The sequence below is a fragment of the Orcinus orca genome, chromosome 4 (genome assembly GCF_937001465.1).
Source record: "Orcinus orca chromosome 4, mOrcOrc1.1, whole genome shotgun sequence".
Classification (NCBI taxonomy): domain Eukaryota; kingdom Metazoa; phylum Chordata; class Mammalia; order Artiodactyla; family Delphinidae; genus Orcinus; species Orcinus orca.
Window position 1 is genome coordinate 79,986,224 of NC_064562.1, and position 19,684 is coordinate 80,005,907.

At 36.0% G+C, this 19,684-nt stretch overlaps 1 protein-coding gene and 1 long non-coding RNA gene across 21 annotated transcripts in view; one reads left to right on the forward strand and one right to left on the reverse strand.

Moving 5' to 3' along the window:
- CLOCK (clock circadian regulator) overlaps positions 1–19,684 on the forward strand; it is a 137,145-nt gene that overhangs the window by 52,433 nt on the left and 65,028 nt on the right. For 17 of the 20 annotated variants that reach the window (XR_007477024.1, XR_007477025.1, XM_049709151.1 and 14 more), the window contains 3 exons: positions 13,759–13,850; positions 15,899–15,982; positions 19,411–19,500. Coding sequence is in view for 18 of the 20 variants with exons in the window: in XM_049709151.1 (XP_049565108.1) it covers positions 19,454–19,500 (47 nt within the window). In the remaining 2 variants the exon portion in view is untranslated. The remainder of the gene's footprint in view (positions 1–13,758; positions 13,851–15,898; positions 15,983–19,410; positions 19,501–19,684) is intronic. The other 3 variants (XM_049709149.1, XM_049709154.1, XM_033425394.2) reach the window with 1 other exon arrangement.
- LOC125964240 (uncharacterized) overlaps positions 1,237–19,684 on the reverse strand; it is a 39,167-nt gene continuing 20,719 nt past the window's right edge. The window contains exons 2-3 of the long non-coding RNA XR_007477040.1: positions 15,575–15,693; positions 1,237–3,023 (exon numbers count right to left, since the gene is read on the reverse strand). This is a non-coding gene — a long non-coding RNA (uncharacterized LOC125964240). The remainder of the gene's footprint in view (positions 3,024–15,574; positions 15,694–19,684) is intronic.

A 19,684-nucleotide genomic window follows, 5' to 3' on the forward strand; every position in this document is an offset into this window, starting at 1 on the left:
ACAGAAATACAAAGCATCCTAAGAGACTATTGCAAGCAATTCTATGCCAATAAAATGGACAACCTGGAAGAAATGGACAAATTTTAGAAAGGTATAACCTTCCAAGACTGAACCAGGAAGAAATAGAAAATATGAACAGACCAATCACAAGTAATGAAATTGAAACTGTGATTAAAAATCTTCCAGCAAACAAAAGTCCAGGACCCGACAGCTTCACAGGTGAATTCTATCAAACATTTAGAGAAGAGCTAACACCCATCCTTCTCAAACTCTTCCAAAAAATTGCAGAGGAAGGAACACTCCCGAACTCATTCAATGTGGCCACCATCACCCTGATACCAAAACCAGACAAAGATACAAAAAAAAAAAAAGAAAGAAAATTACAGACCAATATCACTGATGAATACAGATGCAAAAATCCTCAAAAAATACTAGCAGACAAGTGTGTGCTTCGGCCTCGGAACACACATTTATTATTAAAAAAATCCAAAAAAATCTTAAAACATCTTTTAAAAAACCAAAAAAAAATTTACAAAAAAAAAAAATACTAGCAGACAGAATCCAACAACACATTAAAAGGATCATACACCATGATCAAGTGGGATTTATCCCAGGGATGCAAGGATTCTTCAATATATGCAAATCAATCAATGTGATACACCATATTAACAAATTGAAGAATAAAAACCATATGATCGTCTCAATAGATGCAGGAAAAGCTTTTGACAAAACTCAAAAACCCATTTATGATAAAAGCTCTCTAGAAAGTGGGCATAGAGGGAACCTACCTCAACATAATGAAGGCCATATACGACTAACCCACAGCAAATGTCATTCTCAATGGTGAAAAACTGAAAGCATTTCCTCTAAGATCAGGAACAAGACCAGGATGTCCACTCTCACCACTCTTATTCAACATAGTTTTGGAAGTCCTAGCCACGCCAATCAGAGAAGAAAAAGAAATAAAAGGAATACAAATTGGAAAAGTAGTAACACTGTCACTGTTTGCAGATGACATGATACTATACATAGAGAATCCTAAAGATGCCACCAGAAAACTACTAGAGCTAATCAATAAATTTGGTAAAGTAGCAGGATACAAAATTAATGCACAGAAATCTCTTGCATTCCTATACACTAATGATGAAAAATCTGAAAGAGAAATTAAGGAAACACTTCCATTTACCATTGCAACAAAAAGAATAAAATACCTAGGAGTAAACCTACCTAGGGAGCCAAAGACCTGTATGCAGAAAACTGTAAGACACTGATGAAAGAAATTAAAGATGATACAAACAGATGGAGAGATATATCATGTTTTTGGATTGGAAGAATCAACATTGTGAAAATGACTATACTACCCAAAGCAATCTACAGATTCATTGCAATCCCTATCAAATTACCAATGACATTTTTTACAGGACTAGAACAAAAAATCTTAAAATTTGTATGGAGACACAAAAGACCCCGAATAGCCAAAGCAGTCTTGAGGGAAAAAAATGGAGCTGGAGGAATCAGGCTCCCTGACTTCAGACTATACTACAAAGCTACAGTAATCAAGACAATATCTTACTGGCACAAAAACAGAAACATAGATCAGTGGAACAGGATAGAAAGCCCAGAGATAAACCCACTCACCTATGGTCAACTAATCTATCACAGAGGAAGCAAGAATATACAATTGAGAAAAGACAGTCTCTTCAATAAGTGGTGCTGGGAAAACTGGACAGCTACATGTAAAAGAATGAAATTAGAACACTCCCTAACACCATATACAAAAATAAACTCAAAATGGATTAGAGACCTAAATGTAAGACCGGACACTATAAAACTCCTAATGGAAAACATAGGAAGAACACTCTTTGACATAAATCACAGCAAGATCTTTTTTGATCCACCTCCTAGAGTAATGGAAATAAAAGCAAAAATAAACAAATGGGACCTAATGAAAGTTAAAAGCTTTTGCAAAGTAAAGGAAACTACAAACAAGACGAAAAGACAACCCTCAGAATGGGAGAAGATATTTGCAAATGAATGAACAGACAACGAATTAATCTCCAAAATATATAAACAGCTCATGCAACTCAATATTAAAGAAACAAACAACCCAATCCAAAAATGGGCAGAAGACCTAAGTAGACATTTCTCCAAAGAAGACATACAGATGGCCAACAAACACATGAAAAGCTGCTTAACATCACTAATTATTAGAGAATTGCAAATCAAATGTACAATGAGGTATCACCGCACACCAGTTAGAATGGGCATCATCAGAAAATCTACAAACAACAAATGCTGGAGAGGGTGTGGAGAAAAGGGAACCCTCTTGCACTGTTGGTGGGAATGTAAATTGTTACAGCCACTATGGAGGTTCCTTAGAAAAACTAAAAATAGAATTACCATATGACCCAGCAATCCCACTACTGGGCATGTACCCAGAGAAAATCATAATTCAAAAAGACACATGCACCCCAGTGTTCTTTGCAGCAGTATTTACAATGGCCAGGTCATGGAAGCAACCTAAGTGTCCATCGATAGACGAATGGATAAAGAAGATGTGGTACATATGCACAATGGAATATTACTCAGCCATAAAAAGGAACGAAATTGGGTCATCTTTTAGGGATGTGGATGAATCTAAAAACTGTCATACAGAGTAGAATAAGTTAGAAAGAGAAAAACAAATATCGTATATTAACGCATATATGTGGATCCTAGAAAAATGGTACAGATGAACCTGTTTGCAGGGCAGAAATTGAAACACAGATGTAGAGAACAAATGTATGGATGCCAGGGGGGCGAAAGCATTGCGGGGGGGTGGAGTGGTGGTGTGATGAATTGGGAGATTGTGATTGACATATATACTCTAATATGTATAAAATGGATAACCAATAAGAACCTGCTGTATAAAAAAAATAAATAAAATTTTAAAAAAAACAAGAAATAACAAGAAAGTAATAATACCAGAGCAGAAAACAAGCTCTTCTCTGAAAACCAGAAGGGGAGCTTCTGTCTTCTCAATCCTGAAAAAGAAAATTAAAAAAATAAAGCATTCCACAAAGGCTGGGATTGATCAATCTTGTTTTGACATTTGTTTGATACTTATAAATTATGCCATTTTTGTATATGGTGTAGCCCATTAAATAATTGTCCAAAAAGGAAAGTATGCTCACATATTCATTTGGACGTTAAAACTTTTGCCATTCGGAAAAGTATCCATAGAGCCTGTTGCTTATAGCAATCAAGTTTGACCTTCAGTTGCAGTTGAACTCATGCAACTGGAATTCTCATCTACATTATTTTTCAATTCCCTTGAAGAAACATGAAAGGAAAAGATAGTTCAGATAGTTATGAACTTCTGAATGGTGATATAGTCTTTTATGTGTTGATAGATCAAATTATTTAACGTTTATCCCCAAAAGATAGTTTGTGTTCACCAAAGAGATTTCTTGGGTCATGGGATGTGGTAGGCAGAATAATGGCCTTTCAAAGATGTCCATATCCTAAGTTGCTGGAAACTGACTATGTTAGGTTAAATGACCTTATAATGGGAAGATTGTCTTGGCTTATCTGGGTGGGCCCAGTGTAATCAGAAGGGTCTTAATAAGGGAAGAGGGAAGCAAAAGAGATGGCAGCCTGAGAAGGACTTGGTCTGCTGATGGATTTGAAGATTGAGGAGGAGATCCATGAGCCAAGGGATGCAGGCAGCCTCTAGAAGATTGTAAAGGCAGGGAAACATATTTTTCTGTTCAAGTTTCCAGAAAGAAATGCAGCCCTGCTGGCACCTTGAGTTTAGCCCAGTAAGACCTGTGTTGGACTCTGACCTACAGAACTGGGAGATAATAAATTTGTGTTGTGTTCTTCCATTAAGGTTGTAGTGATTTGTTACAGCAGCCACAGGAAACTAATACATGGTACCTCTGTTTAGTTTTCCACTAACATGCATTTTACATGTTGATTAATTGAATCCTAATGTGAATGACAATGTGATTTCCTGCAAAGATCAATTTTAGCTTAGTATACTAAGAAATCATTTGTGTTGATAATATGCTGGACACTGATGGGCAGACCTTTGTGTACCCAGGGATCTTTAGTTTCTCCTTCACAGGAATGGTGACATGTTTAGTGTGGCCAGAGAATAAGGAGTATGTATACAGTGAAGGTGGAGTGGGAGATGAGGCTGGAGAGAGAGAATGAAGCTAGAAAGGAAAATTGGTGTCTTATAGTGTGGCAGAGCAAGTGATCTTCAGAAGCCGTGGTTTCCTTCCACCTGTTCTTTAATATTTGTATTATTTGTGCCTCTATTAGTAAATGCTGTAAATAAGTTGGAATTATAAGATGTTTTTATTATCAGCTTGACTTTAGCCGTATGAGAGTTGTAAGCAGGTTGCATTTTGCCACAGAATGGCTTATGGAATGGCTTATCTATATGTTAAATATACAAAGGAATCAATGGCAAAAAGGAAGCCTAGAGTTTAGACAAACATGAAAAAGAAGTGTTTCTGATAAGGAATAATGAACAACCTGACCAACAGAGACTGTTACTATCTCAACCTGACCAACAGAGACTGTTACTATCTCTGATGTCCCCTGACCATCTCAGGTAAACTTGCCTTGCTCCTTCGTACCTTTTATGGGATGAGAAACTGTAAGTGCTCAGCAACGATTAGGAGGCTAGGACAGGTTAAAAAAAAAAAAAAAAAGACATAGACATAAATTAATAAATTAGAGCTATATGGCCAGTTAGAAAAAAATGCTTGTGGTTTTTTGTTTTTTTTTGATGGGTTTGAATCAAGCAGATCACATGCTATCCTAGCCCTTGTGTGAGATTCAGAGGGATAAAATGCTTGAAATTGAAAATATGGAGGGGGGGGCGTGTGATTATTGCTAATGGTGAATTCTAGAGTAACTCCAGGGGAATGAGTGGGAGGTAAGTGCAGGATTGTTGGAGGAGAGGAGATCAGGGAATTGACTGGCCAAGATGTTGGGAGGATCATTTATGTAGATATCAAAATCAAAAACAACTACAAAAGAGGTATTGGAGAGAGACAGCCCTCAGAGAAAGAGGGCTTATTCTGGGGAGTTATGAATGCTTACAACAAGCAAATGGAAATAACTGATATAGTCTGGGGGCATGAGATTCAAAGCTGGGGGATTTAGGGAGGGAGAGAAAGAATAATTCAGAAATGACAATGAGGCCCTCACACCAGGGCCTTGACATATGAGACATGGGAGAGAAGAACAGCTATCACTTGAAAGGCCTGGAGATAGAGCAGAACTCCTGGAGGAGAGCAAGAGATCTATTGGTGCAGGAAACGTGAAGCGAGTGTACAACAGCAATATTGAGGAAGTAGGATATTTTGCTAATGGTATACTGTGAGTTCCAGAGGACACAATGAAAGGATTTTGGAAATTGGGAAAGAAAGGGGAAAGGGGTCAATGTGGGGATATACAGAGTATATAGGGACAAGAGTCTAGGTGATGGGGGGGTGACCTGAGAGTCTTGGGCCTCTCTTGGTGACTGAAATAAAAGGAAAGTAGGGCATAACAGGATTAGTCCTGGTGGTTTCCTAGGTAGATTATTGTAAATATGGAGGGAGAGAGGGTTTGGGAAAGGCAGATTTATCAAGAGCAGCCAGAGATTTTAGACCTGTATTAAATTTCTGTTGTCATAGAACAAGAAACTTAGAAACTACCACAAACTTAATGGCTTAAAACAGTACAAATTTATTATCTTACTGTTCTGCAGCTTAGAAGTTCCACGAGGGTCTCATTGGGCTAAAAGCAAGGCGTCAGTAGGGCTGCATTCCTTTCTGGAAGCTCCAGAGGAGAATGTTTCCTTGTGTTTTCAAGCTTCTAGAAGCTGCCCCTATTCCTTGGCTTGTGGCTCTTCTTTCACCATCAAAACCAGCAACACTGCATCCTTCTGACTTTTCTGTCTCACAGCTCTCTGACCACAGCCAGGAAAGGTCTTCTGCTTTTAAAGACTCATGTGATTACATTGGACCACCCAGATAATCCAGCATAAACTACTCATCTCAAAATCTTTAACCTTGATCGCATCTGCATAGTCCTTTTTTGAAACATATTCACAGGTTTCAGGGATTAGGGCGTGGCCCATTTAGTGGGGCCTTTATTCTGCCTACCACAGGGTCCCGTCTTCCTGTGGATACTAGTGTGAGGCCTGGTGCAGGGTGGTATAGGTTCAGGGTTATGGTACATGGTTCAGTGTGTAGTTCACATTGAGACTCAAGCTTGGGCTCTTCCTGCAGCTTCAGATCTTTTATGGGGCTCATTTGAGGCTGGGGACAGTCTCAGGCCTCAGTCTCATCTCAAAAAAGGGTTAAGGTGCTCATGTATTCTGTGGACCAGATCAGTCCATCACATGAGGAGGGAGCTCAGACATTATTTGAATTTGAATAATTGCAGTAGTCTTGTGTGCCACTAAGAGAGCTGTATTAATTTTTCGGTTTTTGTTTACTTAATGAGGCTTCAAATACCTCACGTCTAGACATCTGAGAGTCTAGAATTTTGGTAGCATTTGATGTTTGTATTGAGCAAGCATCTTCTTTGGTTCTAAGAGGTCTGGTTCATGAGACTTTGGTGTGAGGTGTGTTTCTTGTTCTTACTGTCAATTTTAAATTTAAGTTGGTCTTAGAAACTGCTGTAGAGTCAAGAATGTTTTTCATCTTGCTAATGTTTTATATAGAGGTGGACTAATGTTCCCATTCAGTATTGAATAAATTGAGAACTGTTAAATTTCATCTTTACTCATACATTAAATAATTAATTTTAGAAGTATTTCAGTCTTTTTTTACAAGTTAAAATTGTTCTCTTAGAAATACTTACCTTTTTAGCTATAATAGAAACAGTAATCTGCAGAAGCAAGTTTGAATTTTTCATAAATGGTGATAAATATAGTTAAGGATTGTTGGGTTTTCTATTATGCCAGTCAATCAAATTTCAGCACTACTTTTAATTAATGTTAATAGATCCATCCGTCCCAGAAAGATCTGTGATATCAGATTGAACTAACCTAAATTCCAAAGTAGGTCAGTGGGTCAATAGGTTATTAGGTTAGAAAAGGGTTTATTGTGGTTTCCATTTTTTAAGCCCAGGTTCTTTGAGTTAAACCTTTTTAATGAATAATTTAAAAATGATCAATAATTAGATGAAATTTAAAGTTTTTTCTTTAAGTTACATGAACAGTACATAGGAAAATAGTCTCTGTTACTCATGTTTTTTAATAGTAATGTGTTACTTTGTTACTCATGTTTTGTTCTCTGGAATGGATAACATGTATCTTATGTTCTTATGGTAACAGGGCTCTAGTATTGGACAATTAAAAGAAAACATTCAAAAGGCAGAAGTTAAGTTTTTCTGATTATAAAATAATACATGTTCTTGGAAAAATTTTAGAAAGTGCTAAAGAAAAACTAAAAATGGAAAAAATCCATAAGCAAATTACTCAGGAATAACAGCAGTTGGTACTTAAACATATTTGGATTTATGTTTGATACATTTTAATGCCACTGTTAACTGCTGTTGGATGTTTAAATCTTCCAAGCTTTACTATTTTAAATAATAGTGCAATGAATATAAAACTTTGGCTACATCTCTAATTATTTCCTTTTTTTTCAAAATGAAATTACTAGGTCAAAGGACGTAAGTGCTTGAATTATTGACACTTCTCATCAAACTTTTTTTAAGAAAGGGAGTCCTAGTTTACTCTCTTAAAGCATTGTTCAGTGTCTATTTCATATCTCCATCACCAAACTTATCAAACTGTTATTAAATGTAATAGACACTTTAGAGTCACTTTCTTCTCCACAGTGCAATGTTGGCATTGTCAACTTCTTAAAGCACTCTTTTCCTTTAATTTTAGTGACAAATAATCCTTCCTGGCTTTCTTCTATATCTTTGGTCCTTTTCCATCTAGTTGATACTATTATTAACACTAATCATACTTAAAATTTATTGAGCATTTGCTGTTTTCTATATACTGTCCAAACGTGTAACATAGTTAATCCTCAAAAGAACTGTATGTGGTAGGTACTACTATTATCTCCATTTTAGAAATGAAAAAAATGATGCACAGAGATTTAGTGACTAGTCTCAGACTCACAGCTAATAAAGGGGCTGATCCATAATTCACACCGAGGAAATGTTTCTAGAGCCATTTCTTTACATTGTTGCTCTGCCACCTCCCCATTTTACTAGCTACTCTTCTGCCTGTCTGTAAGATATTAATTTTTCATCAGGTTTCAGTCTTAGCCATTTTTTCCCTAATTTTATATGTTTTTCCTAGAGAAGCCCATCTAATCATTATCTTTAATTTACCTATTTACGTCGATGGCTCCCACTTTACATCTTTACCCAGTTCTTTCCTGAATGCCAAACCCACATTTCCAACTGCCTACTGGACATTTTTCCTCTTGTATGTCCCATAGATATCTTAAACATAACATGTCTAAAACTGAATCCATCATTAAAAGTGTTTGTGAGGTATTTGTTACATAGTGATTAAGAGCATAGCTCAGGCTAAACTGTCAGGGTTCCTATCTTAGCTTTACTGCTGATCTTGGCCAGCTTACCTGTTCTCTTTGTGTTTCAGTTTCCTCATCTGTAAAATGGAGATAATAATAGAGCCTACCTCATATGATTGTTGAGTCTTAAATGAGAGAAAACTTTAAAGAATGCCCAATACGTAGTAAATGTTCAATAAATGTTAGCCACTGCTTTCAACATCTTTCCCTCACACTACCCTCCAACTTACTCCTCCTGTGTTACCTGTCAACCCACAGATGTGTCCAAGCCAAAATTTGAGTGATATTCTTGACTGCTTCCTGCCCCCAGCTTCTGTTAATCAGTCACCAGATTCTGTCTAGTCATCTCAGGATCTATTAAAATTCCTATATTTCTTTTTATAATTTCTGCTTCTGTATTATTTTACCTGAACTATTATAGTGCTCTGCTTCTACTAGTCTCTCTAATTCTAGTCGAGCCTACTTCCATTCCATTCTCTGTGTTGTAGCCAGTATGATGGTTCAAAAGAACAAATGTCTATTAATGTCACTTTCCTGCTTAAAACCTTTCAATGTCTTTGTTGAGGGGGCGGAGGTGTTGGGAGTTACCTTCATGTGACCTTTCACGATCTACTCACCTCACCATTATCATCTCTTACAACAACCTCTGTTACCCCCTGTCCTTAGGTTTTTGCCCTAATCATACGAAACTACTTGTAGTATTCTAAAATCACAGTTCCTTCTCATGTCTCCAGACCTTTGCATATACTGTTCTTTTGGCATAGATCAAATTTCTCTATCTCTTTGCCTGGTGAACTGTTATTTTATTCTTCAGATCTCAGCTTACGTATCAGTTCTCCAGGAGGCTTCTTTAACTTCTTTGTCACTCCCAGTGTGTTCAGAGAGCACTTTGTGGGTTCTCTGGGAAGTGCCTCAAATGTAGTGGCTGTGTCTATTTCACCGTTTCCAAACTACAGTCAGCGTCGTATCGGACACTTACTTGTATTGGTACTCAGTAAATATTTGCTGAATGATAAATATATGAAGTAGAATTTTTAAGGAATCACTAATATTTAACTATAATATGTTTTTACTTAAGTTTCTTTGATTTCTAGCCAGGAATAATTTTTACATTTATTAGCCATTTGTTTTCTTCGTGGCTCCTCGTTTAGTTATACTCTTTGTTGTTTGTTTGTTTGTTTTTAGCTGGGTTTTAACCTTTTTTCAGATAACTTTTAGAGACCCTTATATGGTAAAAATATTAACCTTTTGAAGTGCTGCAAATATTTAAGCCTTTTATTTTGGCTTTAAAGGGGGAGTTTCCATTTGTGTTTATTTGGTTAATAATTGGTGTCCCTATATATTATTATCCTTTAGTCTTCACAACAGTTGCCTTAGGTAAGAAATCTGAGGCTTAGGATAACTAAGTAAATTGTCCAAAGATTTTCATCTATGCTTTTCTGGCTGTAAACTCATGGTCTTAACTTCTGTACTTACTCCTCCAGCATGCTGGATTTGTTAGGTGCTTTGATTCTGACGAGTAACTCGATCCCAAAGTACTTAAAACCAAGTAGGGCAGTAGGATATGCTTCTGAATTTTGCTTCATGCACATTTTAGGAATTAAGTTCTATTGCTCCGGTGTTTTTGACTCAGACCTCTTACTTTTATTTGAGTCCGTAATCTCCAGGGATTTTTTTCTTGTTGCCATCAAAAAAATCCCTTTTTTGTACTCAAAAATACCCCCTCTTTTTTCTTGCTATCAAAAATATCCCTCCTTCTTGCTGTCATATTATATATACAGCAGATTCTTGGTGTTTTAAAAAAATTCTAGAATGGACATTGGATGGGTCAAGCAAAGTCAATGAGGGTAAAGTTTTGCATTAACTTTGGTGTGGCAAGGTTGGGTTGGTCTTGGTTAATTCAGTTATTCACAATGATTATTGAGTTTTTAGTATTTGTCAAATATTCTGACAGGTCCTAATAATAGATGAAGAAGTGAAGCTTCACTCCTGCTTCGAAGGAGCTCATGATTTAGAAGAATGTTAAGAATGAGAATGTTATAGTGATATCTCAGTTCTACAATGAGAAATAGTAAGAAATACTACCTTGTTAGTGAAAACATTTCTATCCGAAACTGACAAGTTCCTGAAGTTCTTTCCACACCAGAAATTTTACTTTTTGATTAAATTTATTCCTAAGTGTTTTATCCTTTTGATGCTCTTATAGATGACATTGTTTTCTTAATTTCCTTTTCAGATTGTTTGTTGTTAGTGTATACAGAAATGCAACTGATTTTTGTATATTTATTTTGTGTCCTGCTATTTTTTTTTTTTTTTTTTTTTGCGGTACGCGGGCCTCTCACTGTTGTGGCCTCTCCTGTTGCGGAGCACAGGCTCTGGACGCGCAGGCTCAGCGGCCATGGCTCACGGGCCCAGCCGCTCCGCGGCATGTGGGATCTTCCCGGACCGGGGCACGAACCCGTGTCCCCTGCATTGGCAGGCGGACTCTCAACCACTGCGCCACCAGGGAAGCCCCCTGTGTCCTGCTATTTGATGTTTATTAGCTCTAACAGTTTTTTTTTGCTAGACTCTTTAGGGCTTTCTACATATAAGATCATGTCATCTGCGAAGAGAGATAATTTTACTTCAAACTTTCCAATTTTGATTTCTTTCACTTCTTGCTTAATTGTTCTAGATAGTACTGTGTTGAATACAAGTAGCGAGAGTGGCCATCCCTGCCTTGTTCCTCTAATCTTAGAGGAAAAGCTTTCAATTTTTCACTGTTGAGCATGATGTTAGCTGTGGAGCTTTTCATATATGGCTTTTATTATCTTGAGAAAATTGCTACCTATCTCTTGTTTATTTAGTGTTTTTACCATGAAAAGGTATTGAATTATGTCAGATGCTTTTTCTGCGTTAATTGATACAATCGTGTGATTTTAATTCTTTGTTCCTTAATGTGGTGTGTCACATTAACTGATTTTTGTATGTAGAACCATCCTTGTACCCCAAGGATAAATCCCACTTGGTCATGGTGTATGATCCTTTTAATATGCTATTAAATTTGGTTTGTTAATATTTTGTTGAGAATTTTTGCATATATATTTATCAGGGATATTGTAGTTTTTCCTTGTGGAGTCTGTCTGGCTTTGGTGTCAAGATAATGTTGGCTTCATAAAATAAGCTTGGAGCTGTTCCTTTCCCTTCAATTTTTAGGAGGGGTTTGAGCAGGATTGGTGCTAATTAATTCTTCTTTACATGTTTGGTATAATTCTTCAGTGAATGTTTGGTCCTGGCTTTTCTTTGTTGGGAGGTTTTTGATTACTGATTCAATTTTCTTATTAGTTATAGGTATGCTAAGATTTTCTATTTCTTCATGATTCAGTCTTGATAGGTTCTATATTTCTAGGAATTTATCTGTTTCCTCTAGATTATCCAGTTTATTGGCATTTAATTGTTCATGATAGTTTATTATGATCCTTTGTATTACTTGGTATCAGTTGTAATGTTTCCTCTTTTTGTTGTTCTTTGCTAAAAACACTTTTTTTCTGTTGTTTTATTTATGCTCTATTTTGTTTCTGCTTTAATCTTTATTATTTCCTTCCTTCTGCTAACTTTGGGCTTTTTCTGGTTCCTTGAGGTATAAAGTTAGGTTCTTTATATTTGACATCTTTCTTCTTTTTTAATGCAGTATTTACCACTATAAACTTCCCTCTTAATGATGCTTTTGCTGCATCCCATAAGTTTTGATGTTTTGTGCTTTTGTCTCAAAATATTTTCTAATTTCCATTTTGATTTCTTCTTTGACCCATTGATTGTTCAAGAATGTGTTTAATTTCTGCATGTTTTGAATTTTCCAGTTTACCTTATACTACTGATTTCTAGTTTTATTTCATTGTGGTCAGAAAAGATATTTGATAAAGCATTTCAGTCTTCTTAAATTTGTTAAGACTTGTTTTGCTACCTGATGTGATCCATCCTGGTGAATGTCCCCTGTGCATTTAAGGAAAATGTGTATTCTGCTCTGTTGGTGGAATGTTCTGTTAAGTCCATTGGTCTTTAGTGTTGTTCAAGCCATCCGTTTTCTTATTGACCTTCTCTGTCTAGGGTTCTGTCCATTATTGAAACTGGGGTATTGAAATTTCCTACTATTACTGTGTTGTTGTCTGTTCCTCAGTTCAGTTCTGTCAATCTTTGCTACAAATATTTGGGTGCTTTGATGTTGGGTGTATATATATCTATAATTGTTATATCTTCCTGATAAATTTGACCGTTTTATTGTATAATGTTCTTTTTGTCTCTTGTGACAGTTTTTTACTTAAAGTCTATTTTGTCTGATGTAAGTATGGCCATTTGTGCTTTCTTGGTTACCATTTGCATGGAATATCTTTTTCCAGTCTTTTAGTCTCTGTGTGTCCTTAAATCTAAAGTGAGTCTTGTAGATAGCATGTAGTTGGATCTTGCTTTTTTATCCGTTTACCTACTTTGTCTTTTGACTGGCAACTTTAATTCATTTGCATTTAAAGTAATTACTGACAGGGAAGGACTTATTGTTATTTTGTTCATTGTTTTTGTCTGTCTTGTAGCTTTTTGTCACTTTTTTCCTGTCTTGTCTTCCTTTGTGTTTCATTGTTTTCTTTTAGTGACATGCTTTGATTCTTTTCTCATTTCCTTTTGTGTATCCTGTATAGATGTTTTCTTTGTGCTTACCATGGGTCTACATAAAACATCTTATAGATTTAACAATCTATTTTAAGCTGATAACAATTTAACTTCAAAAACTCTACTCTTTTACTTCTCTCCCCCACCACACTTTATCTCCGTCACAAATTGCATCTTTTTATATTCATTATATATGAGTATTCATTAACACATATGTGTGTATTCATTAACATATTTTCATAGCTGTACTTATTTTTATACTTTTGTCTTTTAACTTCTATAGTAGAATTAAAAGTAATTGTTGTAGTTTTTTTTATTTTTAAGTTATTTTCTTTTAGAGACAATTTATAGAGTTTAGCATTTGTTATATATTGGTTTGGCCAAAAAGTTCATTTGGGTTTTTCCATAAGATATTACAGGAAAACCCAAACAAACATTTTGGCAAACCCAATATATTTTTGTGACAAAGTTATAAATTTTGTTATGTTTCAAAATTATTTTGAAACCTTCTTCATGATAAATGTCCATATAAGTTGAGTAAATCTAACACATTTTTTTCTGGTTTAAACAGAATTCTGAGACTGATGGTCAGCCATACAGAAGAATACATTGAACTTACAGTTTCCTGAAGAATCAGTTCAAAAGATCCCCAAAATACAAAAGGTAATGAAAGGGTTGTATCTTGGAATGTACTTTGAAATGACACTTGCCCAGGAAAATGGGAATTACAACCAACCTAAGAGAAAAGATTTGAAGATATTGACATTAAGAATTTCCTCAATAGGACTTCCCCGGTGGCACAGTGGTTAAGAATCCTCCTGCCAAGGCAGGGGACACGGGTTCGAGCTCTGCTCCGGGAAGATCCCACATGCCGCGGAGCAACTAAGCCCGTGTGCCACAACTACTGAGCCTGTGCTCTAGACCCCGAGAGCCACAACTACTGAAGCCTGTGCGCCTAGAGCCCATGCTCCACAACAAGAGAAGCCACACTGCAACGAAGAGTAGCCCCCGCTTACCTCAACTAGAGAAAACCCGTGCACAGCAACGAAGACTCAACACAGCCAAAAACAAATAAATAAATTTATAAAAAAAAAAAAAGAATTTCCTCAGTGAAATGTTCCAACCTGATATCCTTAAAATAAAGTTCACAGATCCCATCCTTAAATATGAGCTGTAGCCAAAGATCACTGGACATTTTAGGAAAGCCTCTTTTGTGAGAGTCAAAGACCAAACCAAAATAGAAAATACCAAGTTAGGGGAAATGGAGACCAGATAGGCAGGTAAAAATGGAAAGAAACACAAAACTGTCATTTAATAGTTTGAGAAATAAGAAGAGATGCTAAATCCATGAACATGAGAGAGAAAAAAATAAGAAATGAAATCAGAAATGGAAAACTCAATGGAAGGGCTAAAAAATGATACTGATGTTGAAAGTAAAGCAAAGAGAAAATGGGAGAGAAAAGATAAGAAAATTGGGGAAACTGTCCAGGATCTCCAATGTTAAAAAAAAATAGGAGCTCTAGAAAGAGAATAGAGGGACTAGAGGGGAGAAATACAGAATAGTGAATGATTCAGCAAAACTCTCCAGAAATTAGAGGACACACATTTACAGGTCGAAAGAGCCCATAGAGTGACCAATGCAGATATGAAAATTAGTCCAAAATAGGGCATATACCTGTTAAATTTTGTTAAACATAAAACTACATCTCTGATAGTTTAGTCCAAGATCTTTTCTCTACTTTTCCAGCCAGTTGATAGACATGCTATATTTAAAAGAGAGATAAAGGAAGAGCTTCCAGAATAAGAAAAATAATAGGTCACATATAAGGGATCAGTAATCAGAATGGCTTTGGACTTCTTCTTCTTTTTTTTTTTTTTTTTTGTGGTACGCGGGCCTCTCACTATTGCAGCCTCTCCCGTTGCGGAGCACAGGCTCCGGACGCACAGGCTCAGCGGCCATGGCTCACGGGCCCAGCCGCTCCGTGGCATGTGGGATCCTCCCAGACCGGGGCACAAACCCATGTCCCCCGCATTGGCAGGTGGACTCTCAACCACTGCGCCACCAGGGAAGCCCGGCTTTGGACTTCTTGATCCCACACTGGAAACTAGAAGACAGTGGAGAAGGGTGTCTCCACTGAAGATAGAAGGGAAAAATGATTTTCCTTCATAATTCTGAGGGAAAAATGATTTCCAACTCAGTATTCAGAATCTAGCTAGACTGTTAATTAAGGATAGACCAATGTTAGTTTTAGACTTGTGATGTCTCAAAAAAATTTATCTGCCATGTTTCCTTTCTTGGGCAGTTAATGTAGGAGGTACTCAACAAAAATAAAGAAGTAAACTAAAAAAAAATGAAGCCGTAGGAAGAAACAGGGAATGCAACTTACGTAGAGACCCAGGAAATCACCAAGATGATAGTGAAGAGTGATCCCAAGATTACAGCTGGTCACCAATTATAGTTATCCATTCCCAGTAGGAGTAGGTCAGAAGGTGCCAGGAGAAATAGCTGCAAAAGATTAAATTGGTAGAATCTGTAATGTATTTGAAGATATTAAGAGTAGATTTAGACAAGAGTTTAGGGCTGAATTGTAGATAAGTATTCAGAAAACCAGGTAAATAACAAAACAAAACAATGATTAACTCTAGGGAAAACTATTCCAAAAAACAAATTGTAGTATACCATATGGCTTAACTGTGAATTGTATTTACAGAGTCATAATAATGTTAACTCTGGATATAACCACCTAGCCAAAATCACGGTATTGGAAATTTGGGCAAGCGTGCGTGTATATGAGGTAAGGATGGGGGAGTCAAAGCTAAATTATTATTTTTTATAGTGGAATTCGGTAGATGATGGCTTAAAAAAAAAGACACTTTAGAGAGCAAAAGCAAGCACTTTTAATAATTACATTGGGGACCGCTCAAATAAATTGGGAGTGTATAGGCATCCTACCTAAAATAGAATCAAGAAGTAATAAAGTAAAAGTTATTAGAGATAGGGAGTTAACTACCAAGGGAAACAGTTAAAGAGATGAAAGTGGTTGAAAGTAGGAAATGCGGATCAGAAGACTTCTGATTTTTTAAAAAGTCTTGTAAAACTGGATACTTTAAACTCTGAACAAGTATACATTTGTGAAAATAAACACTTAAGTTTTAAAATGAGAGAGCGGAATGAATTAAAGATGTTGAAACACCAACTGTACACAACTCTGACAAGTGGTTTTTCTGTGAAAGGGAGCAGAAAAGGAGGGCCATTCCTGAAGGGGGTTGCTGGGTCGAGGAAGTTTTTGTCTGTTTTGTTTGTTTTGTAAGGTAAAATACTAAGATGTTGATCAGAATATTCCAGTTATAGAGGGAGAAATTAGTGATGTAGAAATGGAAAGCTTTGAGAAGTGACAGCAGGTGGGACTCAGAGGACAAGATACTGATACTGCATAATTTATTTTTAATGCAGAATGTGTTATATTGTATGTAAGAGTTCTTTTCCAAAGATGGAGTGCCAAGCACTGAGATTTTCTGTTAATTATGTGTAATGTTGCATGCTGAATTTAAAACATACCTGCTTCCATATTTTGCAAAGTTTGAATTGCTTAGAAGGTTTGTTAGTTAATACCTGCCCATATGATAAATGTTTTAAAACTTGTTTTTAAAATCATGTTTATAAAAAAAAAATGCCATCCTGCCCTCCACTGTGATAAAATAGTAATGTGGTGCTTACTCAGCTGGGAATTCATAGCATTGAATGACTTTGAGCTCAAGTTGCTTAAGTAAAGGAGCATTTGATTCCTAGCAGTAACTTGATCCTTTATCATTTAATTTGTAACTGATCCTTTTAAAGACAGATTATTTCATACCATAGTGGTCTATTAATATCAATATTTAAGAAAAACGACTTTTAATAATATTTAGTCTGTATTAGACCATCTACTTGAAATTCCTTGCTGTGAGTAGGGACATCGCATGCCTTCTAAAAATGACTCCTTAGAATCCATACCATGAGCAAGTGTGACTCTGCCTAGTCTTTTTTGTGCTGAAAGTGTGAGTCCTAGGATAGACCCCACACAAGACCTTTGGCTGCTCCCACATTACCACTTTGTTTTGTTAAAGTTAATTCAACACCATGTAAAGAAGTCAAGAGGAATCTCCTAACAGTTGCTTTAGAGTACTTAATTGGGCCTATTTCACTTCTTCCTTTATCTTTCCCTTAAATATAGCATGCCTATCAATTGGCTGGAAAAGTAGAGGAAAGGTCTTGGACTGAACTATCAGAGATGTAGTTTTATGTTGTTCGGTTAGCTGGACAACAGATAGTGTTTGGAAAAATATTGTTAACCAACAATAGTAAAATAGCTTAATAAAGCATCAGTCTATCTTCTAAAGCGTTTTGGATTCACTTCCCTTATAGTCAGCATGGCCTCTCCTATATAGTATAAGTTCTTATTCTTGGGGTCCTTTTTTCCCTCTAGTTTGCCCTATTTCTACCTTCTGATAATTAAACAAGCATATACTTGCTGCCATATAAGGCTCAGATCTGGTCTTTTAACTTTAAACTGAAACTGTTCTTTTTTTAATTCACTCAAATTGGCTGTTGCTACCTTTGCACTGTTCTTTCTGTTCTAGTGATAGAACCAACCTCTGTTATTACCATGATGCTAACTAAGTATGTCTGTTAGACCAGAGGGCTGTACTTAGGTGATCTTTAAAGTCTCTTCTAACTCTAAAATTCTATAATTTTCTGTTCCATCTGCTGATGTTGACCCAGACACTTAAAATCACTATTTTATCCTGGAGTTAGTTCTTTTTATTTTTCCTGACTCCCCCCCACTCATTATCTTTTAAGAACTCTCAGCCCTTCACAGTTCTGCTTCTGCAGCCATAACCACATGGGCAACCCAGCATCATTTATCCAGAGTTATTCTCTCTTCCTTTCATGAATGTACATTTAAAAACAATGATAGAGTATTATAGAGTCTCATGTCCTTTAATATTCTCTCATTTAGTTAGAGTTACACAATAATTTACACTATTTTCTAAACTTTAATTAAAAAATAATTCTTGTGCCTCAAGACTGTTAGGATATTTATTAGAGTTAAGGTGGTTATTCAATATTTAACTCATGACTATCAGATGTAAGTATCTTATATGGGTAAAACCTGCTTTATACTTTAGCAAAACTGTATAGAATATAGAGAGATAAATTTTAGGCTTATGACTGAGTTTTAAAGCAGTAAATTTTAATCCCTTCAGTGTGAGTATGAAACTTCATAATAAGGCTCTTCTCTGCTTGACTTGCCTTCACCCCTTTACCACTCCTGTTGTCTCTCACTTTATGCTCTAGTAATTAAAACTTTCAGTTGTAATATGCCTACATTTTTCTCTAAAGAGAAAACTCTCTCAAATATGACGCTCTCTCATAAATGCCTGTGCCTTTGCAAATCACTTTTCTTGTGGCTTAGAATCCCTTCAACTATTACCTCTTCCTGTCCTTTAGTCTGTTATTTCTCAAACTTAAATGGTCATACAAATCACATGAAGACCTTGTTAAAATGTAGATTTTGCTTCAGTGGGACTAGAGTTGGGATCAAGATTCTGTATTTTAACAAGCTCTCAGATGATGGTCTCTGGAGCACATTTTCAGTAACAAGAATCTAGACTGCCTAACAAACTCACTGTCATCAAGAATATTTCCTCTGACTGCCCCCCCCCCACCAATATACCTTCATCATCCCTTTTATTATAATTATTTAGTTATCCATCTCCCTCTTTAATTGCAGATTTTTGCCTATAGTGATGGTGTCTCTCATCCTTCTATTTCCAAAGCTAACTATACTGTTTAACAGAAAGTAGGCTTTCAACAAATGTTTATTGCCCATTAGCTGGTGTTATTATAGCCTACTTACATAGGCTTACATATGTAGCCTACGTAGTCTAATATATATACTGAATATTAAGAGTGGCTTTTTAATTTCCACTGTTTTGTTATAGAAAGAAAATGAATTATGGTCTTCAATTTTTGTTCCCCTGTAGTCCTTTTTTTAAAAGGAAAAAAAGCCTCAAATGTGCCTCAGCTAAGTATATTTGCTTGAAAATAATGTTATAGCCTTCAGTAGAAACAAAAACATTTTGAAGTCTCTATGAAAACATAGTATTTCTCAAATTACTGTGTTTGTAGACATAAGTTTTTTAGAAAACTAATGACCATTTATTTTTCTTTCCACCCAAGGAGAAGTACAAATGTCTACTACAAGACGAAAACGTAATATGTTATGTTGTTTACCGTAAGCTGTAGTAAAATGAGCTCACTTGTTGACAGGTATGTTTTTAGAGACTTGTTTATTTTGAATTATATAAAGCTATTTAAAAAATTCACTGTTAGAGTAATGGTCTATATGAAACTGATAAAAGGAGTATTATGCTTAACCATAATTACTGTTCCATTTACCTTCTGTACCGAGCAAATCTCATGTAATAGTAAGTAAGGTATATTAGCTAGAGCC